Source organism: Pezoporus occidentalis, unplaced genomic scaffold (assembly GCF_034315485.1).
Source record: "Pezoporus occidentalis ecotype Australia unplaced genomic scaffold, CSIRO_AGI_Poc_V1 ctg68, whole genome shotgun sequence".
Lineage (NCBI taxonomy): Eukaryota > Metazoa > Chordata > Aves > Psittaciformes > Psittacidae > Pezoporus > Pezoporus occidentalis.
This window is the reverse complement of record NW_026916030.1, coordinates 5,332,273-5,350,638: the sequence shown is the minus strand read 5'-3', so window position 1 is coordinate 5,350,638 and position 18,366 is coordinate 5,332,273. Positions and strand designations below refer to the sequence as shown.

At 42.5% G+C, this 18,366-nt stretch overlaps 2 protein-coding genes and 1 long non-coding RNA gene across 4 annotated transcripts in view; 1 reads left to right on the top strand and 2 right to left on the bottom strand.

Annotated features, from left to right (window-relative positions):
- FNBP1 (formin binding protein 1) overlaps window positions 1–485 on the bottom strand; it is a 92,471-nt gene extending 91,986 nt beyond the window's left edge. The window contains exon 1 of the mRNA XM_062640928.1: window positions 122–485. Within this exon, the coding sequence (XP_062496912.1) occupies window positions 122–145 (24 nt within the window). The 5' untranslated portion in view covers window positions 146–485. The remainder of the gene's footprint in view (window positions 1–121) is intronic.
- Window positions 486–1,344: 859 nt separating this feature from the next.
- Window positions 1,345–5,671, bottom strand: LOC134175239 (uncharacterized). Its single transcript, XR_009968931.1, has 2 exons — window positions 4,477–5,671; window positions 1,345–1,987 (listed from the first exon to the last, which is right to left on the bottom strand). It is a non-coding gene; the product is annotated as an uncharacterized LOC134175239 (long non-coding RNA).
- A 29-nt stretch (window positions 5,672–5,700) lies between these two features.
- Window positions 5,701–18,366, top strand: part of GPR107 (G protein-coupled receptor 107) — a 39,341-nt gene continuing 26,675 nt past the window's right edge. The window contains exons 1-10 of one of the 2 annotated variants that reach the window (XM_062640929.1): window positions 5,701–5,867; window positions 10,836–10,961; window positions 11,555–11,605; window positions 11,843–11,931; window positions 12,605–12,771; window positions 13,777–13,811; window positions 14,002–14,058; window positions 14,853–14,963; window positions 16,461–16,594; window positions 17,546–17,621. In XM_062640929.1, coding sequence (XP_062496913.1) covers window positions 5,757–5,867; window positions 10,836–10,961; window positions 11,555–11,605; window positions 11,843–11,931; window positions 12,605–12,771; window positions 13,777–13,811; window positions 14,002–14,058; window positions 14,853–14,963; window positions 16,461–16,594; window positions 17,546–17,621 — 957 coding nt within the window. In that variant the 5' untranslated portion in view covers window positions 5,701–5,756. Of the gene's footprint in view, window positions 5,873–10,835; window positions 10,962–11,554; window positions 11,606–11,842; window positions 11,932–12,604; window positions 12,772–13,776; window positions 13,812–14,001; window positions 14,059–14,852; window positions 14,964–16,460; window positions 16,595–17,545; window positions 17,622–18,366 lie in introns of both variants that reach the window. The other variant, XM_062640930.1, reaches the window with a different exon arrangement.

Below are 18,366 nucleotides of genomic sequence, written 5' to 3'. Positions count from 1 at the left end.
GAGCCCGCAGCCCCGCACCGGGACCGGCCCCTCCGCACGAACCGTTATGACACGGGGCGGGCGCGGCGCTCCGCGGTAACCGCCGCAACGGCGGTCCCGCTCCCCCCCACCATTCACTCACCCACAGCTCCGTGCCCCAGCTCATGGCTCCGCCGCGCCGCCGAGGGCCGGCGCTGAGGGGACGGGGACGGGGGGGAAGGCTCTCGGGGTCTGCTTGTGCCCTGGTTGAGGCTTCCTTTCCCTGTGCTCCCCGCGGGCTGAGGGCCGGGCCGGGCCGGGCCCCAAGGAAGCGCGGTGCAGGAGCGGAGCGGGCCGGGCGCTGCTCACGGCCGCTGCTCACCGCCGCTCCAGCCTCATCGCGCCGCAAAATGGCCCGAGCGGCGCCGCGCGGGGAGGCGGTGGCGGAGCGGAGCGGGGCGGCGATTGACAGCTCTGGCGCACTGCGCAGGCGCGGCCCGAGGCGCGGGGTGGGGGCCCGAGGCCGGCACTGCGCAGGCGCGGTCTCCGGTCAGTGAGCGCGGGCCCGGTCCGTCGTTGGGGGCGCTGGGCCCGCTCCGGCCTTGCCCCGGTTCCCCTCCGGTCCCCGCACGGACAGGCAGCGCTGCGCTCCGAAGCGGGCCGGCGGGAGGAGGGAGGTGCTCCCCGCCCTCAGGTGTTGGTTCCCAATTCCTCCTTGAGCCAGGTGGGGCTCTTTATTGAAGCAAATGTTCCTGTTGTGATCATTGGGAAGGGGGAGAGCCGCCCTTCAGACTGATTGCAAGGGCTTGAGTTTAACTGAGCTCCCCAAATACACACACCCCAAAATAACCCAGATCCAGGAATATTTAACTCCACCATCTGTCACCAACGCAGTGAGCAAGCAGAAAAATAGCCGTATTATCTGCTCTTGCATAAATACAGGTTATTGTAAGGAATTATGCAGGTCTTACAGAAAATGGCTCATTCCTTTGCCAGAGAAATAAGATTTGGTTTATGCTCATCTTTCTCTATAACAGAATTTGAGCTGTTACTTCAGCTGATCTTAAATTTCTGTCTTTTCAGCTATGGGAGATGTAAAAATAGCTTTAGATGGGTATTTTACGTTGCTTCATCTGTTCATGAAATACATCAGGGAAAGGAAAGTTAAGGATGTTTATTCATCTGAGGAAAAACTGCTTATAGAGGGTGGGGATCCTTCTGATGGCAAAAGATAACATTAGAGGAGCTCCTATAAAGACCATTAATCCCTGTAGATTAATGCACTTCATTCACTGAGGCTTGGCTATTACCCTACATAAGAAAGGACAAGAGCAGAATAACTTATTAAGTAATTCCAACATTTATAAACAACAATGAAGACAAGTGTTATGTTAATAACAGAACTGTATGTATTTTTAACCTGGCTCAACCGATTTGAACCCGAGTAGAATGCTGCTCTTCACGCAGCTGCCTTTGAAGAGAGACGGGGAACAGGCAATGCTTTTGTTCATCATTAGAAGTTATTACTTTTAAGAGCAGACTTCATAACAACTAAGAGACAACGCTGTTCAGCTCATTTCAGAGTGCTCCTTCCTGCTGCTAACAACACATTTAAATGTCTGAGCCTGCCACACTGCCTAAAGCACAACCACAGTGTTCCAAGGAACAGTGCATGGCTTTTGGAGAAGGGGCACCAAAGCCCTCTATCCTCAGAGCCACGTCCACCCAGAACACGTTGCAAAGCCAGACAACACAGTTACATCACGACTTTAGAGCTTAATCCGTAACTATGTGAGTAAAAAGAAGGTAAGAGACCAAACAGAAAGCGCTAGTATCATCTGAGGTAAATTCGCTGTGGAATTTCCTTTTGCACAAAGAGCTGGGAGGGGAACAAGGCAAACCTGTTACACCAGCGCGGGCAGGGAAACCTGTCCATGCCAGAAGATAGAACTGCTTCACCAGTTCCTGAAAGATAAAGGCCAGAAATGCAGGTTCTGTGTTGTGATGGCACTATCAGTCATGCCAAAACCTAGGAAAAGTTAAGGAAACTGCCAGATTAGCTGCTAAGTGATTCAGAACGTATTAAAAGAATATAAAATTCGTGGGAACAGATGTTCAAGACAAACACTAAATAAAATTAATTTCAGATATTTCCACAATGAGACTTTTTCCTATTTTGGCTATTATTTAGTTTGAAACTCTCCTAGACAAGGACTGACACATTATTGCTTTCAGTTGTACAGTGCCCAAAACAGCACAGCCTGCACTTGGTTGATCCCTAATTACTAATGTAATTAACAGCAGTGGGAACAGTAAAACCCCTTTTATGCTGAAGTAGATGCTCGAAGGCTTGGGAAGTCCCCACCTGAAACAAATAATTTAAAACAACACTTGAAAATTACATTATCTGGCACTTTACTTAATCTGCACAGTCCAAACCTGAGCAACAAGGAAGCTGCTGGGAGTTTTCTCTCAGCCACACTGAGGCCAAGACCATGTAGATCTGTTATCCAGATATGGGCTTATTCCTGCAAATACTCTGTTTATCTCTCCTGTTGTTATGATTCAGAGCACTCCCAGAGGTAGAGCCTAAGCCCAAGTAGAAGCAATTCTCTTTTTAGAAGGCCAGGACTTGTTTAGAAAACCCCAACCCCACCTGAAAACAGCCAGATTAGCTGCTAAATGAATCAGAACATACTTGGAAAAGATAAATTTAACCCCTGAGCTACAATTCTGTCTAAACCCTTTTCTCTGGGTTTACTCATGCAAAGCAGGAAAACTCAAAACTTCCAGAGAACATACAAGCATTTCTAGCTTCTAGATACAACAGGAAGAGGACCTACCTTCCCCCCTGGAGTTATCACCCTCACAGCTGCTTCCTTTTTAGCTTTATAATTCTACCCAGATCATCCATGTCCAAGACAAGGAACACAGATACTGCTTATAACCTCTCATACACTGGGACAGAAACAGCCCCAGGAAAGGAAGAAGACACACCTTTCCCTATAGCCATGGCTATCACAGCTGTTTCCTTTCCCCTGTTAAAATACTACACAGATCATTCAAGCACACAGCAGGGGGCCTAGGTGCTCTTTAAATGCCTTATCAGGGCCCAGAGAGGGCTAATTAAGGACTGATTAAGACCTCCTAATGTCCCTGACTAGCCTCAGTTGTTGACTATCTACCCATGGACCCAGAAACCCATTTAAGCTTTGGCCTAAGGCTCAGTCTCTGTTTGAGTGATGCTGTGGGGGTATTAGTCTCTGGTTCAGCCCCAGGTAGGCTGTGCCTTAGTTATGGGTTCTTTTGTATATGGAGCCTAGCTCATATTTGATCTTGTTTCAGCTCTATAGGCCTAACTATGGCTACCCTATATGTCAGATGTTGGTTGCCATCACCCGAACTGCAGATTGACTTTTTAACCCAGCCTTGGCTCTGTGTTATTGCTCTAAGCTTGCCTGATGACCTGGACTCTTAGCTGCCCTCAGCTACTATCTGTGGGCCTGCTCCCCTCACCTTGCTTGGCGGGAGTGGACCCTGAAAGGTGAGACTCCTACCCTGTTGTCTGTGTTAGTGTGCTCACCTCCCAAGTCTGTCTCCCTTGGGTAACATCCAGCCCTTTCTACTGCATGGCATGCTTATACCACAGCTCATGCAGTAACAAACTGATGCTTAATCTACTTTGCCCTGTACTTAGCTATACCTGTAGACTGTGCCTATGCCAGAATTTTTCTGACACTGCCAGTGTTTTCCCTCTAATCTCAATGGTTGCTCATGATACACTTGGAGGAAAAAAGAAAATAAATCTGTGAAGGGTTCTAATTAGATGTTTGGGTACAACAAAGGAGTAAAGAGAAAAAAATATGTTTAATCGCAACTGAGAATAACTGTATGTGCTAGGAACAGCACATGTAGAGCTGCGTGAATCTTGTCTGGAAGATACAATGAAATGTATAAATGTAATGATGAGTGTTGGTGTTATAGCATATTCATTACAGAAAGCAGCCAGTTTGCACATTGATACAGATGTAAGTTTAAGTACAGACATTCTTTTAATATACAAAATGCATAGCCAAAGAAAGCAAGCATGTTATAATTTCTGGTTTTGAAATCATTTAGTCCAGGTAAGTGGTGAACTTGGTATGATATCCCAACAGTTTGTAGAGTTACATAAAAAAAACAGAATTTTTCAGACTCTGTGGGATAAGAATCCCTGATTGCTCTTAAGAAGCATCTTCAGACTGCTGGAGGCTTTTCAGCTGAACCAGTCCCCATAGTTACAGGGGAAAGCCTCATGCTATCAAGTAAAAGTGGGATACTTAGTGGAACAAGGTGTGAAAGGAAACCTGTGCTGCAGCTGTGTGTTGGGAGCCCAAAGCCTCCAGGTTTCCCAGGCGGTCCTTGCACAGGAATTACAATAATTGGAACATAAAAAAATATTAATTTAAATAAAATATCTGGACTAGCGTCACCTTTTCAGAATAAATTATCTGATGATTAGTTATGTAGGCTTCTTACCGTCTGGGTGATGCAGCTACGTGCACTACAAGGCTTGATGCTGACAGGACATCTAGCGGCATGCACGAGTTACTGCCCTGAGTCCTACTAGGAAACATGGATTTTATTTTTTTCATGCTTCCAGGTATTTTCCGGTACCAGTCCAGGTTTCTTTGACTGATGGTGACATTTCTGTGCTTATTTTATTACCTAAGAGTATTAAAAGGAAGGGGGGGGAGAGATGGGACATTCTACATAATTTTGCTAATTAGTCAAGACTACTGATTTTAATCTGCTTTTTCACCATCACTTGCACCTTACTTGCCTGGTGCAATCCAGTTGTTTATTTGGCTCTAGGTGAAGAAACTTGCACAGCTGTTACTCCATACACTGAAAGGGAAAATCAGAATGTTTGAGTTCTAAGAGCTGGCAGCACAGAACCACCCCACTGTAGAATTATAGTGATTGTATTGACAGTTTCCCATTGCATAGTCTGTCAGGGCAGTCTAGCAATCTGTTAGCTTCAAAAGACGTTTTAAATTGCTGCTATTCATTTGCTTCTTGTGTTGCTCTGTTTGAACAAGCCACAGAAGACAGGCCCAATCTGCTTGTCATTTCATTTTTAAGTGGGATTTGAGCTATCAGTTCCAAATAAATAGCCACAAAGCTACTTCTGTAAGGAAGCAGAAATCCCTTTGTTTTCTTACGTATTTTTTGATGATGTTTGCAATTAATATTTAAACCCCAGCTTTAAACAGAAAGGTTTTCAGTTGTTTGGACTACCTGATGCTTGGAACACCTGCTCTCACCACAGGTCCCAGCAAGCAGCTGAAACCTCTTAAGTGATGCACTTCTGAGCTGGAATCAATAACCCTAACCCCTCCGTGAGCTGTGCTGCACAACTGAGGGGGGAAGAACTCCAGCTTTTGCCTGGGGACAGCGCAGCTCTGTCTCCTTACCCTAGGCCTTGCTGAGCACCGCCACAAAGGCTGCTCGAGGGGGCTTCTTTGTGGCCGGAGACCCCTTGTGGGAGCAGCGAGGAGGGAGCCCACCACAGCCCTCGCACCCTGAGAGGCGGCCTCCGGGTGGGGAACATGCGGCAGAGCCCAGATGGGCCCTAGAGAAGAGAGGAAAGCGCCGGGGAGCCTCAGAACGCCGGCAGCAGGGCATGAACCCCGGTGAAGAAACGAGCGCCCGGTACCGGCGGTGCCCACGGTGAGGGGCAGCTCCGCCACGGTCACGTGCGGCGCTCCGTGACCCCGGAAGTGGCGCGGGAAGAGGATGCTGATGCTGGACTAAACATGGCGGCCCGCGGCGCTGGGGCCGCGCTGTGTCGGGCGGTGGCCGTGCTGGGGCTGCTGCTGCTCTGGGCGGGCTCAGCCGGTGCCCGCGTCCATCACCTCACCCTCAAAGTAAGGTCTGCGCCGCACCCGGCCCTGCTGGCTCGGCCCCCGCTTGCGCTGGGCTACCCGCCGGGTCGCCTGAGGGGAGCGGTAGGGCCTGGCTCTTTCCGCCTCCCTCGGGCCGGGGCTCTCCGTCACCCCCCTACAGCTTCGTCCCGCTGCCTTCCCTTGCCCTTCTTCTCTGCTCTCTGGATTCCCCCCTGCCCCTCAGCCTGCTGGGCCCCTCTGCGTTCTGCTTTCCCTGTTATTGTCCCTTCTCCCCACATCCCTTTAGCTCTCATCCCTGCTTTTTTTTTGGGCCTCCTTTTTCTTAGTCATACGGAAAATGTGCGAGGGGGAATCAGAACTGTAGCGGGTTGAAGGTGGAAATGCTTCTCATCCTGTTGGAAGTGAGGCAGAAAGCTGTGTGTGGGGCTGAACATGAGCTGAAGAGGATTTGGGGTTGCTTTTGCTTTTAATGTGTGCCTTGCAGTAATCTTCGTGCCTTGGTCACTGGTCTTTCGACTCAAAGGCTGGGTGGATGTTGTTCCAGATGTAGCTTCTTTGCATTAATCAGACGATCAGTAGAGGTAGAAGAAAATACTGATGCTGACAACTCTTTGTTTTGGTCTCATAGATTTATGGTTGCACTTTGAGAGAGTGTTGTGTCATTCTGTGACTGTACCTGAGAAAAACTACTTCTTCAGGGTTGCGGTGGGAAGTGGTGCAGGTTGTGGTGAAGATCTGCAGCTCGAGTGCTGCTGTCTGTTGTGCTTTAAATGGGAAGTTGTGCGGTTGGGGTGTGGCAGGATCTGTGCATTAGGGGTGGTGCTTTTTAAGGACTTATGTACAGCGTGTGAAGTGCTCTGTAAATCTTCAGAATGAGGTTGTTAATTTTGTTCTTGTTGTCAACATCACACAGTATTTTGCTAATGGAAATCTTGGAAGACGTTAATAAAGCGTGTGTGACTAGGAGCAGCATTACTGTGTTCTTGTAGCAGCGTAGGGAGAGTGCCAAACGCTTGCATGAGCTCCCCTTCAGCTTTGGGATACAGTGAGTGCATGGGGGATGCTCATAACTTACTTATAGAGAGTTTTCCAGATTAGTTGTTGTCTAATGTGCAGCCACGTTAATATTGTTGTGCTTCAGGAAAAGTGAACTGTTCCCTGAAGCTATAGATTAGGAGGTTTGTGCTGGTTATGTTACTGAGGATTTGTGACTAACTATTGAGTGCTGGAAGAATTTCTCCTGGGCTGATACTTTTCCTTTACATAGAAGACTTTCAAACTGGCCTCAAGCAAATGTTCTCAGCAGCAAACATTATAACTTCAAGTCCTGATTAGGGTGTCTCTTAATTGCCTGTATTAATTACTAAACTGTGTTTGCTGATTTTTATGATTGGAGTATGGTTTTAGTTCTGTGCGTGTTTTGTGTGAGTTGCCTCACTGACCTACAGAGCACTGTGGAAAGCAGAAGTGTAAATGTGAGCTTTATTGTTAGAGCACAGGCTCTCCCTTTTTGCTCCATCCAGTGCTTTATGGCATTTCTGTAAACATCAGACTCCAACAACTGCACCCTTTCACAATGAAATCTCCCTTCCAGTGTTCTTGCCATTGGCTCCTTGCTTGTAAATGTGCTTTGACACTGTGCCAAGCCAAAGGCCACAGCTTTGTGCAAGTGTTTGATATTAGGTTTCCTCAAACAAGCCGTTACTGCTTTAGTTAGAATGGCTAATTCTTGTGTCGTTGTAATTAGTGTGCTCAGGTGAAGCTTTTTTTGTTGTCAGAAAAGCAAGCTGCAATCTGAGAAGTTTCCTGTTCTGAAAATAACTTTTCATCTTTATAAAAGCATCCAAAAGGGTTTATTTTTGCCGAGTAATAAAATCTCTTTGTTTGAATCTTTCTGTTAGATTAACCTTGTCAAAGGAGACTCTCTTAGTAGCAGTTGTTATCAGCTTCATTAAATATGTTTAAAAACCAAACACTGCAAAAACTGAAGTTACAGGAGACTGATGGAAACAATTTTCAGCAGCTTTCAGAGGTAGCTGGAAGTTGGAGCATTCCTCTTCACCAAAAATACGGTTTTTGTTGTCTTAACAGTCAAATGCATTAATAGTGAAGCCTTATGTTTTGCGTAATGCAATGGCAAACTGTCTTAGAGAATGAGGAAGTTGATCTAAACAACTTCTTTGTCAGGCACGCAGTTAAGTTTAACGCTTGCGAATAGCCCAATATAGGGTTCCAAGAGGAATCATCCAACTGACAGTGCTGTGTGGCAGCTGTGCTGTTAGTCTGATAAGTGAGTTATCTTGCCAAATAACTGACTTCCAAAGGAAAGCGAGCTCTCTCCTGTTTTGTGATACTGTCAAGATGGCAGTTTAATTGTATTATTTGGAAGATGATCTTTTTCAGCAGTTGGTTGTAAATACTGGTGGCCTTTTAATGTCGGTAGGTCACAGGCTTCAAATACTCAAGTGTAAAAATACCTTTCTTAATACCTTTTTCTGTGTTTCTTACACAAACACAAGTCTTGCTGTTAGTCTCACACAAGTAATCCAGTTCCTTCTGTGTAAGGGTAGGCGCTCTCTGATGAAACTTTCACTGTACTGGTAGTGTGATCCCAATTAGATTCTGAATAAAATGTTAAAGGATATTTTTCTGCCTGTCCTGGGATACCAGAATAGGCAAGATCTGGGTTACCATTTTCCTGTAATCTGAGTCAAATGTTGGAGGATTGATATTTATCCTAAAGGAGTGGAAGAAGTGGAGAAAGCTTTTATGGAACTAAGCTGAGAACTTACTTTATTGGTTCGACTGTAACCTGTTAGTGATGAGTCCCTGCTCATCCCTTCTCAAAGGGGCAGGCTTAACCTTTAAATACATCCTACATAAATTAACATAACATGTATGATAACAGCTCAGATGCTTAAGTGTTCACAACTTTGTTGTAAATTTATAACTGAATGTTCTGAAGTCAGCAGTCGGGTGATCACAAATGAAAGCTGGATTCTCCCAACCTGTTAAACCTCCCTTAAGAGCTGAGACAACCATTAGTAAACCAGTATCTTTAGGCTGTTGATATGTGGAGCAGTAGGTGCTCCTGGAGAGCATGGTGTTGCTTGGTGGCAACTGGTGACTGTGTGTGGGATCGTGTAAAGCTCCAGGATTTGTGAACTAAATCTGTCAACTCTAAGCACTCAAAGCTGAACTAAAACCAGGGAGGAATGTCTGTGTGTTGTATGTTAATTATATTTTGTTGGTTGGAGAATATTAGTAAACTGGCAGTGTAAATAAATTGAAATTGAGCTGAGCAGCTTTTGCACATACTCTGAACGAAGCAGCTGCCTCTGGTCATATTTGCGAGGTGCAAAACACTTAGTGGCTGGATGCCACTGTATTCCCAGCTCATATTCCTCTCTAATCGCCCAGAGAAATGCTTCTCTGTCCAGATATGTTTAAATACATGTGATATGCTGTGTGAAGAGCTGTATTAATCTTCTGTTCAGACTGAGAAATTATATTGAAAGTGGTGTTAAAGGAACCAGATGGGCTCTTTTTTCAAGCACATTAAATGACCTAGAACATGAAGGCAGCACAGCTATAATACTCCATAATACTCTTATTAAATGAAGCATCTGCTATGAGCCATGTGTCATCAACTCTTTTTTCCCTCTCCTGAGCATTAAAGGAACCATCTGGTTATTTGCCAGGTTAACTTGATTCTATTAAGGCGATCTTATTGCAGCTAGCTGCAGGTAAGCTGTGGCAGGATTAGTGTCCTGCTGTTACAGTGAGTGATATTTGTGCATCAGGAGTGTTGCAAGCAGAGATGTCAAAATAGATATTGAGGTGAAGGAAAAGACAGAGCTTACTACACTTCTACAGCTCTTAGTTCAGTCTTACAGTACCTTGTCCAGAACATTTGTTTGCCTTTAGCAGCTGACTTCTCCCCTTAGAGAGTTCTGCAATCTGTTTATATTTTTCCTAGAAGAAACAATTTTCTTGTTGTTAGTGACAATCTGTAAAAGCTTTAAATCACATGTTAAACTTGCTTTTTAATATTTTTGGTTCTGTTGCTGCTTTTCTTCTAACTATTGATCCAGTAGGTTTGAGGACCAAATGCTTACCTATTTATTGATTTATGAATGCAAAGCAAGAGGGGTGTGACCTTTCATCATCTGATGGTGCAACTGTGTGTAATGTTTACTGCTTCTTATGTGAGGTCCTTTATGACCTCTTTCTTTAGAAAAGAGCTCATTGGACTTGAACCTTCATCAGCTGAGCAAGGCATGGAAAGGGATCAATTTCTACATTTCTTTGCCAGACTGAGAGGAAATAAACACGTGTCTAGGTTTCGGTATTTATCCTACTTGCAAGATGCAAGACCTTGCTAAAAATCATTTAGAGGAATGGGGCTATGTTAGAAGTTTTCTAATCTATACTACACACAGAGCTTTCTAGTGTGTTAAGTGTTTGTCCAAACACTGACCCTGCCTAATACAGAAGGTCTTGTGAGATAACAGTGCACTGTGATATTTGTTTATCACGTGAGCAAAACCCAGCTCTCAGTTGGGTAAGACGACTATAATCACTAATTCCTGTGCAGTCTGTTGCAATGGCAGTAGTTAGCAGTCAGGCAGTAGTTGTTAGTTGTCTTAATTTGTCTATAGTCTATCTTTTTCCTACCAGTATTTTGTTTAATCAGTGATGCCTAACATTTAATCTCTTCCAGACCTTTTTTTCTTGTATATTTCTTAGCAGTGTAGCCAGGTAATTAGCAAATATATGTTTAAAGTTCTTGCTGTCCAGATTATTGGAAGAGTTGGTTGACTCCAGTGAAATGATCAATTATATCCAAAGGTATTCTAAAGAAATTTACTCTTGGTATGATCAGATGTTTTGCACTTGAGTAAGTGTCAATATCTGTTGTCCTGCTTCCTCTTTGACTGCTGCTGCAGATGACTGTGTATGTGAATTGTAAACTTTCCTTTCTTACAGGATGATGTGAGGCAGAAAGTGCACCTAAATACCTTTGGTTTCTTCAAGAATGGCTTCATGAAAGTCAATGTCAGTAACCTTTCATTGAAGCCACCTGTGAGCTCTGATGACAAGGACCGCTTATCAGTAAGTTACTCTGAGTCCAATAACTGTGTTAAGCTTAATATGAAATTGCCCTTGCACTGGATGCATTGTTTGAGGTGTCAGATCCTAACTGGTGATAGTAGGATCAGTGTTACTGCTGACAGTAACTGTCTCATTTTTAGGTGACTCTTGCATTATACGTTATATAGCACATTATATTTTAATAGAGACACTGAAATACTAGGGTAGAAAATAGACCTGTGTTCTTACTCTTTGGCACAGTTCAACCTCTTTCTTTCTGAAAGCAATAAATGTTCTCTTCAAGCAGAAACACCTGGAAAAACACTGATATAAGTTAAAAGTCTCAGGGGCAGAAGGTACTTTAGGTGAATTCAGGATATTAGTTGTCCACTAATATTTTATTCTTAGTGGATGTAGATAAAGCAGCAAGTTTATTATAGCTGAGTATTTTTTTCTGTCTAATTAGATAATGACACAAATACCTGGATTCTGCCTTAAATGTAGTTTAATTTATTTAGAGAGCAGTATCTTTGACTCTGTGGTGATTTGGCTTCTAATACTACAGGAATGTGAGCTGGTTTTAATTTGACAGATTCTTCTTACTTGTCTCGTAGGTGGGGTTCAGTTTGGATCGAACCAGGAACGATGGGTTCTCCACTTACCTGGTAAGAGATGTGAATTTGCTTTTCTAAGCTGGGGACATCTCATAGCTAACCTTACTCCAGGAATGGTTGGAAGAAATAAAAGGGAGAGGCTTTAGGCATGGGCAAGTTGTTAAATATAATTCAGTTTTACAACTTGCTGAGCTAAGAGTAGTTATCTCTACATGGAGTGGGGGGGAAACATGTCCCATTTCTTATAAACAGGAGTGCACTTCAAAGGTGTTTTCCTTCTATTACCAGGATGAAGAAGTGGATTATTGTATCTTGAACAAGAAACCAGATCAAGATGTCTCTGTTGTACTCTTACTTCTGGACTTCAAAACTGAAGTGTGAGTAAATAGTATACTCTACACTTTAAAGTTATTTATTCAGTTCAAGCTAGTGCAATACTTGTGAAATTTTCTTAAAGGCTTGGAAAGCTGCTGTGTATGTAGTTATTTTTTAATGGGTTACATGAGAGTTAAGGGGTGGTGAAAGTGAAAGAAAAGAAAATCTGTGATATAAAATGGTCCAAGAACTCTTGCAGGATAGGGGACATAGGCAGAAGGATGATACCTTAATTGTGCTTAAGGCATAAACTTGAAGTATTGGGTCACTTTTGCAGCTCTTACACTGGATATACCATTTTGTTGTTTGTCTTGAATTATCTTGAGTTTCATGGAAATACCTTTGAGGCTGCATTGCTTTCTTTTGCAAGAACAACTGTAACTGTTTGTGTGGAAACATAATGTCTAATGAGACTCTGGTTACCAAAACTGAATAAGCTTATTTTTGTTCAGCTGCTCTTGTATTTGATGTAAAGATACGGTGTGACTTTTGCCATAGTGATCAGTTCAATGCCAGGTTGCTTTAAGTCATGATCTGGTGCTTGTCTGTTCTCTGTGGTAAAAAAACCAAACAAGTTGGTTTTCCTTTATTTGGTATATGTAGGCTATGACAGCCTCTTTATGAATGTTTATTTATTTTAATTTGGAATAAAACCTCTTTGTCTTACTTGTTTAGTGTGAAAGTACAGTTCTCTGCGGAAGCTGCTTCTTTGCTACCTAAAATTTCATTCATATCTGAGGGAAATGCTACTGCATTAAGCACCAAGCTGCTAAAAACTTCTGAACAGAGCAGTGATTCTGATAAAAGTCCGTCAAAGACCAGCCCAGATACAGACAGCAAAGGTAGGCCTGCTAAACCTGACCTATATGTGCTGTCACTGAGAGTTCCTGGTTGATGTGGATCCAGCAGTGTGTTGTGGTCACATTTTTGGGGTTGGGACTGCTGAGCAGCCTCATTTGAAGTAGCCTGAGTCTGTCTTGGCCTGTCGTGTTCACAAGCCTTTTACTATTGTCAAAACATTTGCATGGTTGTTCTAACAAGTCAAGAGCTAAAGCTTGGTGGCACTGAAGATGATTGATCTGATGGCTCTAGTTTTGCTTTTTCTTGCATTAAAAAGTGTAGCGTGCATGTTGACAGTGCACTGAGGTACAGGAGCCAAAAGCAAAGCTGAAGTCTTGAACTTTAGCTTCCTGGTAGAATGCGATGACCTTATGTTTGAAAAGCTTCTCAAAGAAGTGGAGTGAAATTGAATTTGACATGCTGCTCTTTTGAAGCTTCCTGTCAGTATAAGTTTCTCAAGTTCAGAACAGAGATTGACTTGGCAAAGGTCACCTCTGCTTTTGGATTTTCTTTGATTGTTTTTTTTTTTTAATGGGGCTTTACTTAGGAGAGAGCTGAGAACTTTTTCCTTCCCCAGGGCTAATTGTAACTTCAGGGTGTTTGTCAGGCCATGTATTAATGTCCAGATTAAGATTAGTCAGTGAGACTAACAGAATGTAGTCATAACATTAACAGTCATAGCTGTAGCCTGCATCTGTTACAGGTCATCTGCCTCCTGGATCACTGTAATTGGAGGGGTTGGAAATATTTCTTGGGTAGGCTTTTGTAGAAGGGTTGATAGTAGAGAAGCTGATTCTAGCATTTGAGGATGCATTCAGTATGAATGGTAGTTGGGGGAGGTCCTGGGAGAGTTTAAGGAGAGTCTGGAAAAGAATCCCTGTTAATGATTATCCAGGAGACTGACATGCAGACAACTATTAGAAAGATTTGAGTAAGGCATTTGCAATGTGTAAAAGGATGTCTAAATGCAAACACTCTAAATGTACTATTAATACTTTTATCTCTAGATAACAAGCCCAATCGAAGTACATCATCCTCCCAGGTAAGGAACTATCTGCTGTTCTCTTTCAGAAAGAACCTTGGTGATTATTCCAGTGTAAGCATAGCCAGAAAGCGGAGAGTGTTGTGTTTTCCTTAGCCTTCCTCCGCTGTAAATACACAAAATGCAGTTTTGATTGTCTGGATGATGGAGATAGCTGCTTCAATCTGAAAGTCTTTTCTCCTTTTCCCAGAGCATAATAGAGCAAGAACATCCTGTTCACAATGACAGAGGAACTTTCTCGTTTCAGGTAGGGTGTCTGTCAGTGTCTGGTCTTAATGTGTGCTCTTTCACTTTATTACTGTGTGAAAAGTAGAAGTCTGTCAGAGATGCCTCTGATAGCTCAGGAAGTTTTTCAGTGGATGCTTGTAAAAAATAAATGCTGGAAATCTTTCTTTGTAAGGTGTGGAAGCCGTTTTGAAGTGCCTTTGGGATGGTGCAGTTCTAAAAGTCTCAGTCTGTGAGCCTCAGCATATTGAAGTTTACTGTGATACAGCTAGTGCATACAGATTGCTAACGACAAATAGCTGTGGCCTGACTGATGACTCACTTCAGGGGAAGATAATCTGTATGAAACCAGATTAACACTTTGTTTCAGCAGACTGGTTCACTGATGATGGTTACTATAGAACAAACTCATTTTAAATCTGTAATGTGACACAAATCTCATTTGCATAGCTATCACAATTTGTATAATTGAAGGAAGAACAGAGTAGCTGCTCCAGGGCAAACACGATCAAAACTTTGTGCTTCATCATATGATATATGATTCAATATGATACTTCTTGGTATCTTTTCAGTGAACTAAGTTAAATACTGATACCTAAAGGTCTTTGATAAAGATCTCGGATTACCAGAGTGTATAATCATAGATAGGTGCAATGATTTTGCATCTGGAATTCTGTCGATATGCTGGTATCCTCTGAAAGGAACAACTGACCCTCAGTGGCAGACATGTTTCATGCTTCAGCAGAGATGGCTTCTTACCAGGGCAACCCTGTTGTGAATGAAAAGAATGCTAACTTTCCTTTTGTTCATTTCCAGTTCTTTTTTAACATCAGCTCTGATAACCAAGAAGGTCTCTACAGCCTGTATTTCCATAAGTGTGTTGGCAAGGAAGGGCCAGCCAATGATCAGAAGCTATTTAGTCTTGATGTGAGTATAGCTTCTAAAGGATAATCAACTCATTCACTTAGACTGAAACATGCAGCTTTCAATTCTGGCTTTTATATCCATGAGTATGAAACACATGAGTGCATATATGGGGTGGGGAGTGGTTCAGAGTTGTGCATTTAATCTCTGTAGTGGCATTTCTGAAGGAAGCAACTACAGTAAGAATCATTGAAATACTGGTTTAGCAGAAATGTCTGGAAGTCTGAAGAGTGCGTGTGAGCTGGGCTCAGTCTACGCAGTTGTGACTAGATGCTGTAATGAGATGGGAGCTAAACCAGCTGTTTGTGTTTTGCTGTGCTCAAAAAATCGCTTTTTTTCTTTACACAATTGCAGATGTTAAGGCTGTTGCTGCAATCAAAATTGTTGATATTTGTGGATTCAGTGTTTCTGACTTTTCTGGGCTAATTACAGATATGTTTTGCAGTGTTGGAACTGCATCTTAAAGACAAATGTCTTATCCCATTTAAGCATTCAAGGGTTCGGTCCTATGTTCTTTTGAAGCAGAGTGCATTATCACAGCTCAGGCTTTCCCTTTTTTCTCTTTCCTGTTCTGACACTGATATGTAGTGAGGTATTCTGTAACAAATCCCCTTATTGACCAAGGTAACTCTCAGCCAGATCAGCCCTTGAGTTCCTTTTTACATGGGTGTGCTGATACTGCTGCAAGGAGAAAGCAAGGAAACATGTAGGTGATAAAACTTAGCAGCCCTAATTTAGCTCAGACTAGGCTACATTAAATCTGCTTCTAAAGTTTTATGTTCTGAAGACCAGTTCTTTTTAATTGCTGTTTGCTGCTTTGACCTGCTGAAGAAATTGGAAAGGAAAGAAAACCTGGATAACTAACCTGCTTGGTTGTATTTGTTGGTGCAGGACAGTTTAAGTACTGCAAACTAGTCTTGATGCATGATTTTAATGAAGTCCTAGCACGTATAACCAAGCTGTTTTAGGGCATAAATAGGATGTTAAATAAAGCTTCTGTTTTCTCACACGTTAATAGGCTTGCAGAAGAGTGCTTCCTTTCTCTTGCCAGGTGAAGAAATCCACTGTAGTAAACCTGAGAGTGGGGTTTTCAGCTGTGTATGACTCTCCACACCTAAAATCAGGACTGTGCTAAAAATCCTGCTTGTTTATGCAAGATTTTTTAGATACTGTTTATGTCAAAGATGGGCAAGCTCTGACATTTAGTATAGAGAACAAGTATTCTTTGGGAAAATTACTTTGCCTTCCTGAATTATTTGTATAATAGAAGCACTGGAAGGAACCGCTGTCCTTCTCTGGAAATTATCATTTTGGGTGTGATTTTACAAAATATTTTGATATTCTTGAGGATGGAGAGTTGCTTTAAGAGTCTTATAACAGTCACTGCTTTAGAAAAGCTGATTTGAAATGAGTGAATTTGATGGTGAGCTGTAATTGCTAACTCCGTGCTTTAGCAAAATGTGTTTTCAATTGTACATATAACACACCTTTAATATTCAGATAGAAATTACGGAAAAGAATCCTGAAAGCTACCTCTCAGCAGGTGAGATCCCACTGCCAAAGCTTTACATTTCCATGGCTATCTTCTTTTTCCTGTCTGGGACTGTATGGATTCACATACTTCGTAAGCGCAGGTAAGTGGACTGCTTCAATGTGAGTGAATGTATAGGTGTACCTTCTTTGATTGGGGGTGGGGGTGTTATTCCTTATATAATGCCTAATTCACAGTCAGATTTCATCACTTAAAACTCCAAATCTGGCTCAATATTGTCTGCCTAACACATACAGCTTATATTGAAAATAACTACTTCCATCAGTATCATGGTTGCAGACCATTGTTCTGAAGTTACCAAGTATTATGTGAAGAAATTCATATATTGTAGCAGCAAATAAACAGGAAACTTCCTGTAGCTGGTGACAAAAGGAGAACACTATTTGAAAATAAATAACAAGAAAAACTTGATCAATGGATTCTTTGTACGGGGAATGGCAGTTTATGGCAGTGGAGAGCCATAAACATTTAGTGGTTGAAAGTGGTAGGAATTCCTAATTGAAAACCATGCTTCTTCATAGTTAAAACATAGCAACAGAAGCACCTGTGATTCCATTTTGGTTTTTCTTCTGACATAGTCTGAAGTTCACTGGGTGGCAGGATTACTTGGCAGCCTGGGGTTCACTTGGTGATCAGATTATTTGGTAGTTTGAAGGTCAGTTGGTGATGTTGTTTTGGTGAGTCTGGAGTTCACTTGGTGGTGTAGAGTCTTGGGGGTGGAGTGATACGTGTTTGAATTATGTTTAGCAAGTTTTCAAACAGTTATGGTCTATATAGGCAAGATGTTCCTATGAATTGCTACTTTTAAATAACCCAAGTGTTAAAAATAGAGCTGCAGAGCATGTAGTTGAAATGTTGTTCAGAATGTTGCAAAACTTGGACTGCAGCATTAAAGGGAATCCTTTTACACTAATAGTCAGCTCAGCCTGGGAATTACTGCTTGATATTTATAGGTTTTAAAGAAATACCCTTGGGAACTGGAATTATTACTGCTGGCTTCTAATTGATGCTCTTCCTTTTTTTTTCTCCACAGAAATGATGTGTTTAAGATTCACTGGCTGATGGCAGCCCTCCCTTTCACAAAATCTCTGTCCTTAGTCTTTCATGCAGTACGTATGTCTCTGCCTTCAGTTACTCAGCAAGGAAATAGAAACATGGAATCCAGGCCATGCTGTCAGGGAAATCTTCTTTGTGGTGGGGGAAGAATGGGAGGGAGAGAAGTGTCTTTCATATTGAAGCATTGGAACTCAACTGCAGCTGTTTGGTTAATTCAGTTTTCATCGACAGATTCTGACTTTAAATATAATCGAGATTGCGGCCTGAAGTGATGAGGCAGCAAGCATGCATTGAGGGTTCCAGGAGTTCTAACATTTTGGCCATCTGAGGCTAGCCTGAAAGCTTGAGCTGTGGTGTTTCAGCTACGTGGCTTGCTATAAATGTTAATAAATAGAACGAATGTTTGTAGAATTCAAGGGCACTACTTTAGATGAAATATTTATGGTGTACTGTAACAGACATAATGCTGTAAGCCTTAACACTTTCAATACGTAAAAGGCTCTATTGGGTTGTGTTGACTTTGCCTTTCCCCTGGAAAGGGCTCATAAACAAAGGTAATGGCAAGCTTTTAATCCTTCAGTGACTGTGCCAGCCATGATAACCGCTCCAAACATTTTTGGAGTCTAATGAACTGAATCTCATTTCCCATGAAAATGAAACTAGAAAGCCTCTAGTCACCCAGTGCAACTGAAGTTGAACAATGAATGAATAAATAGGTTTAAAATGCAGTTGTTTAACTATAGCTAAGTGTGGGAGGTGTGTGGGAAGGAAATAGATTGTATAAGATATATCCACTAA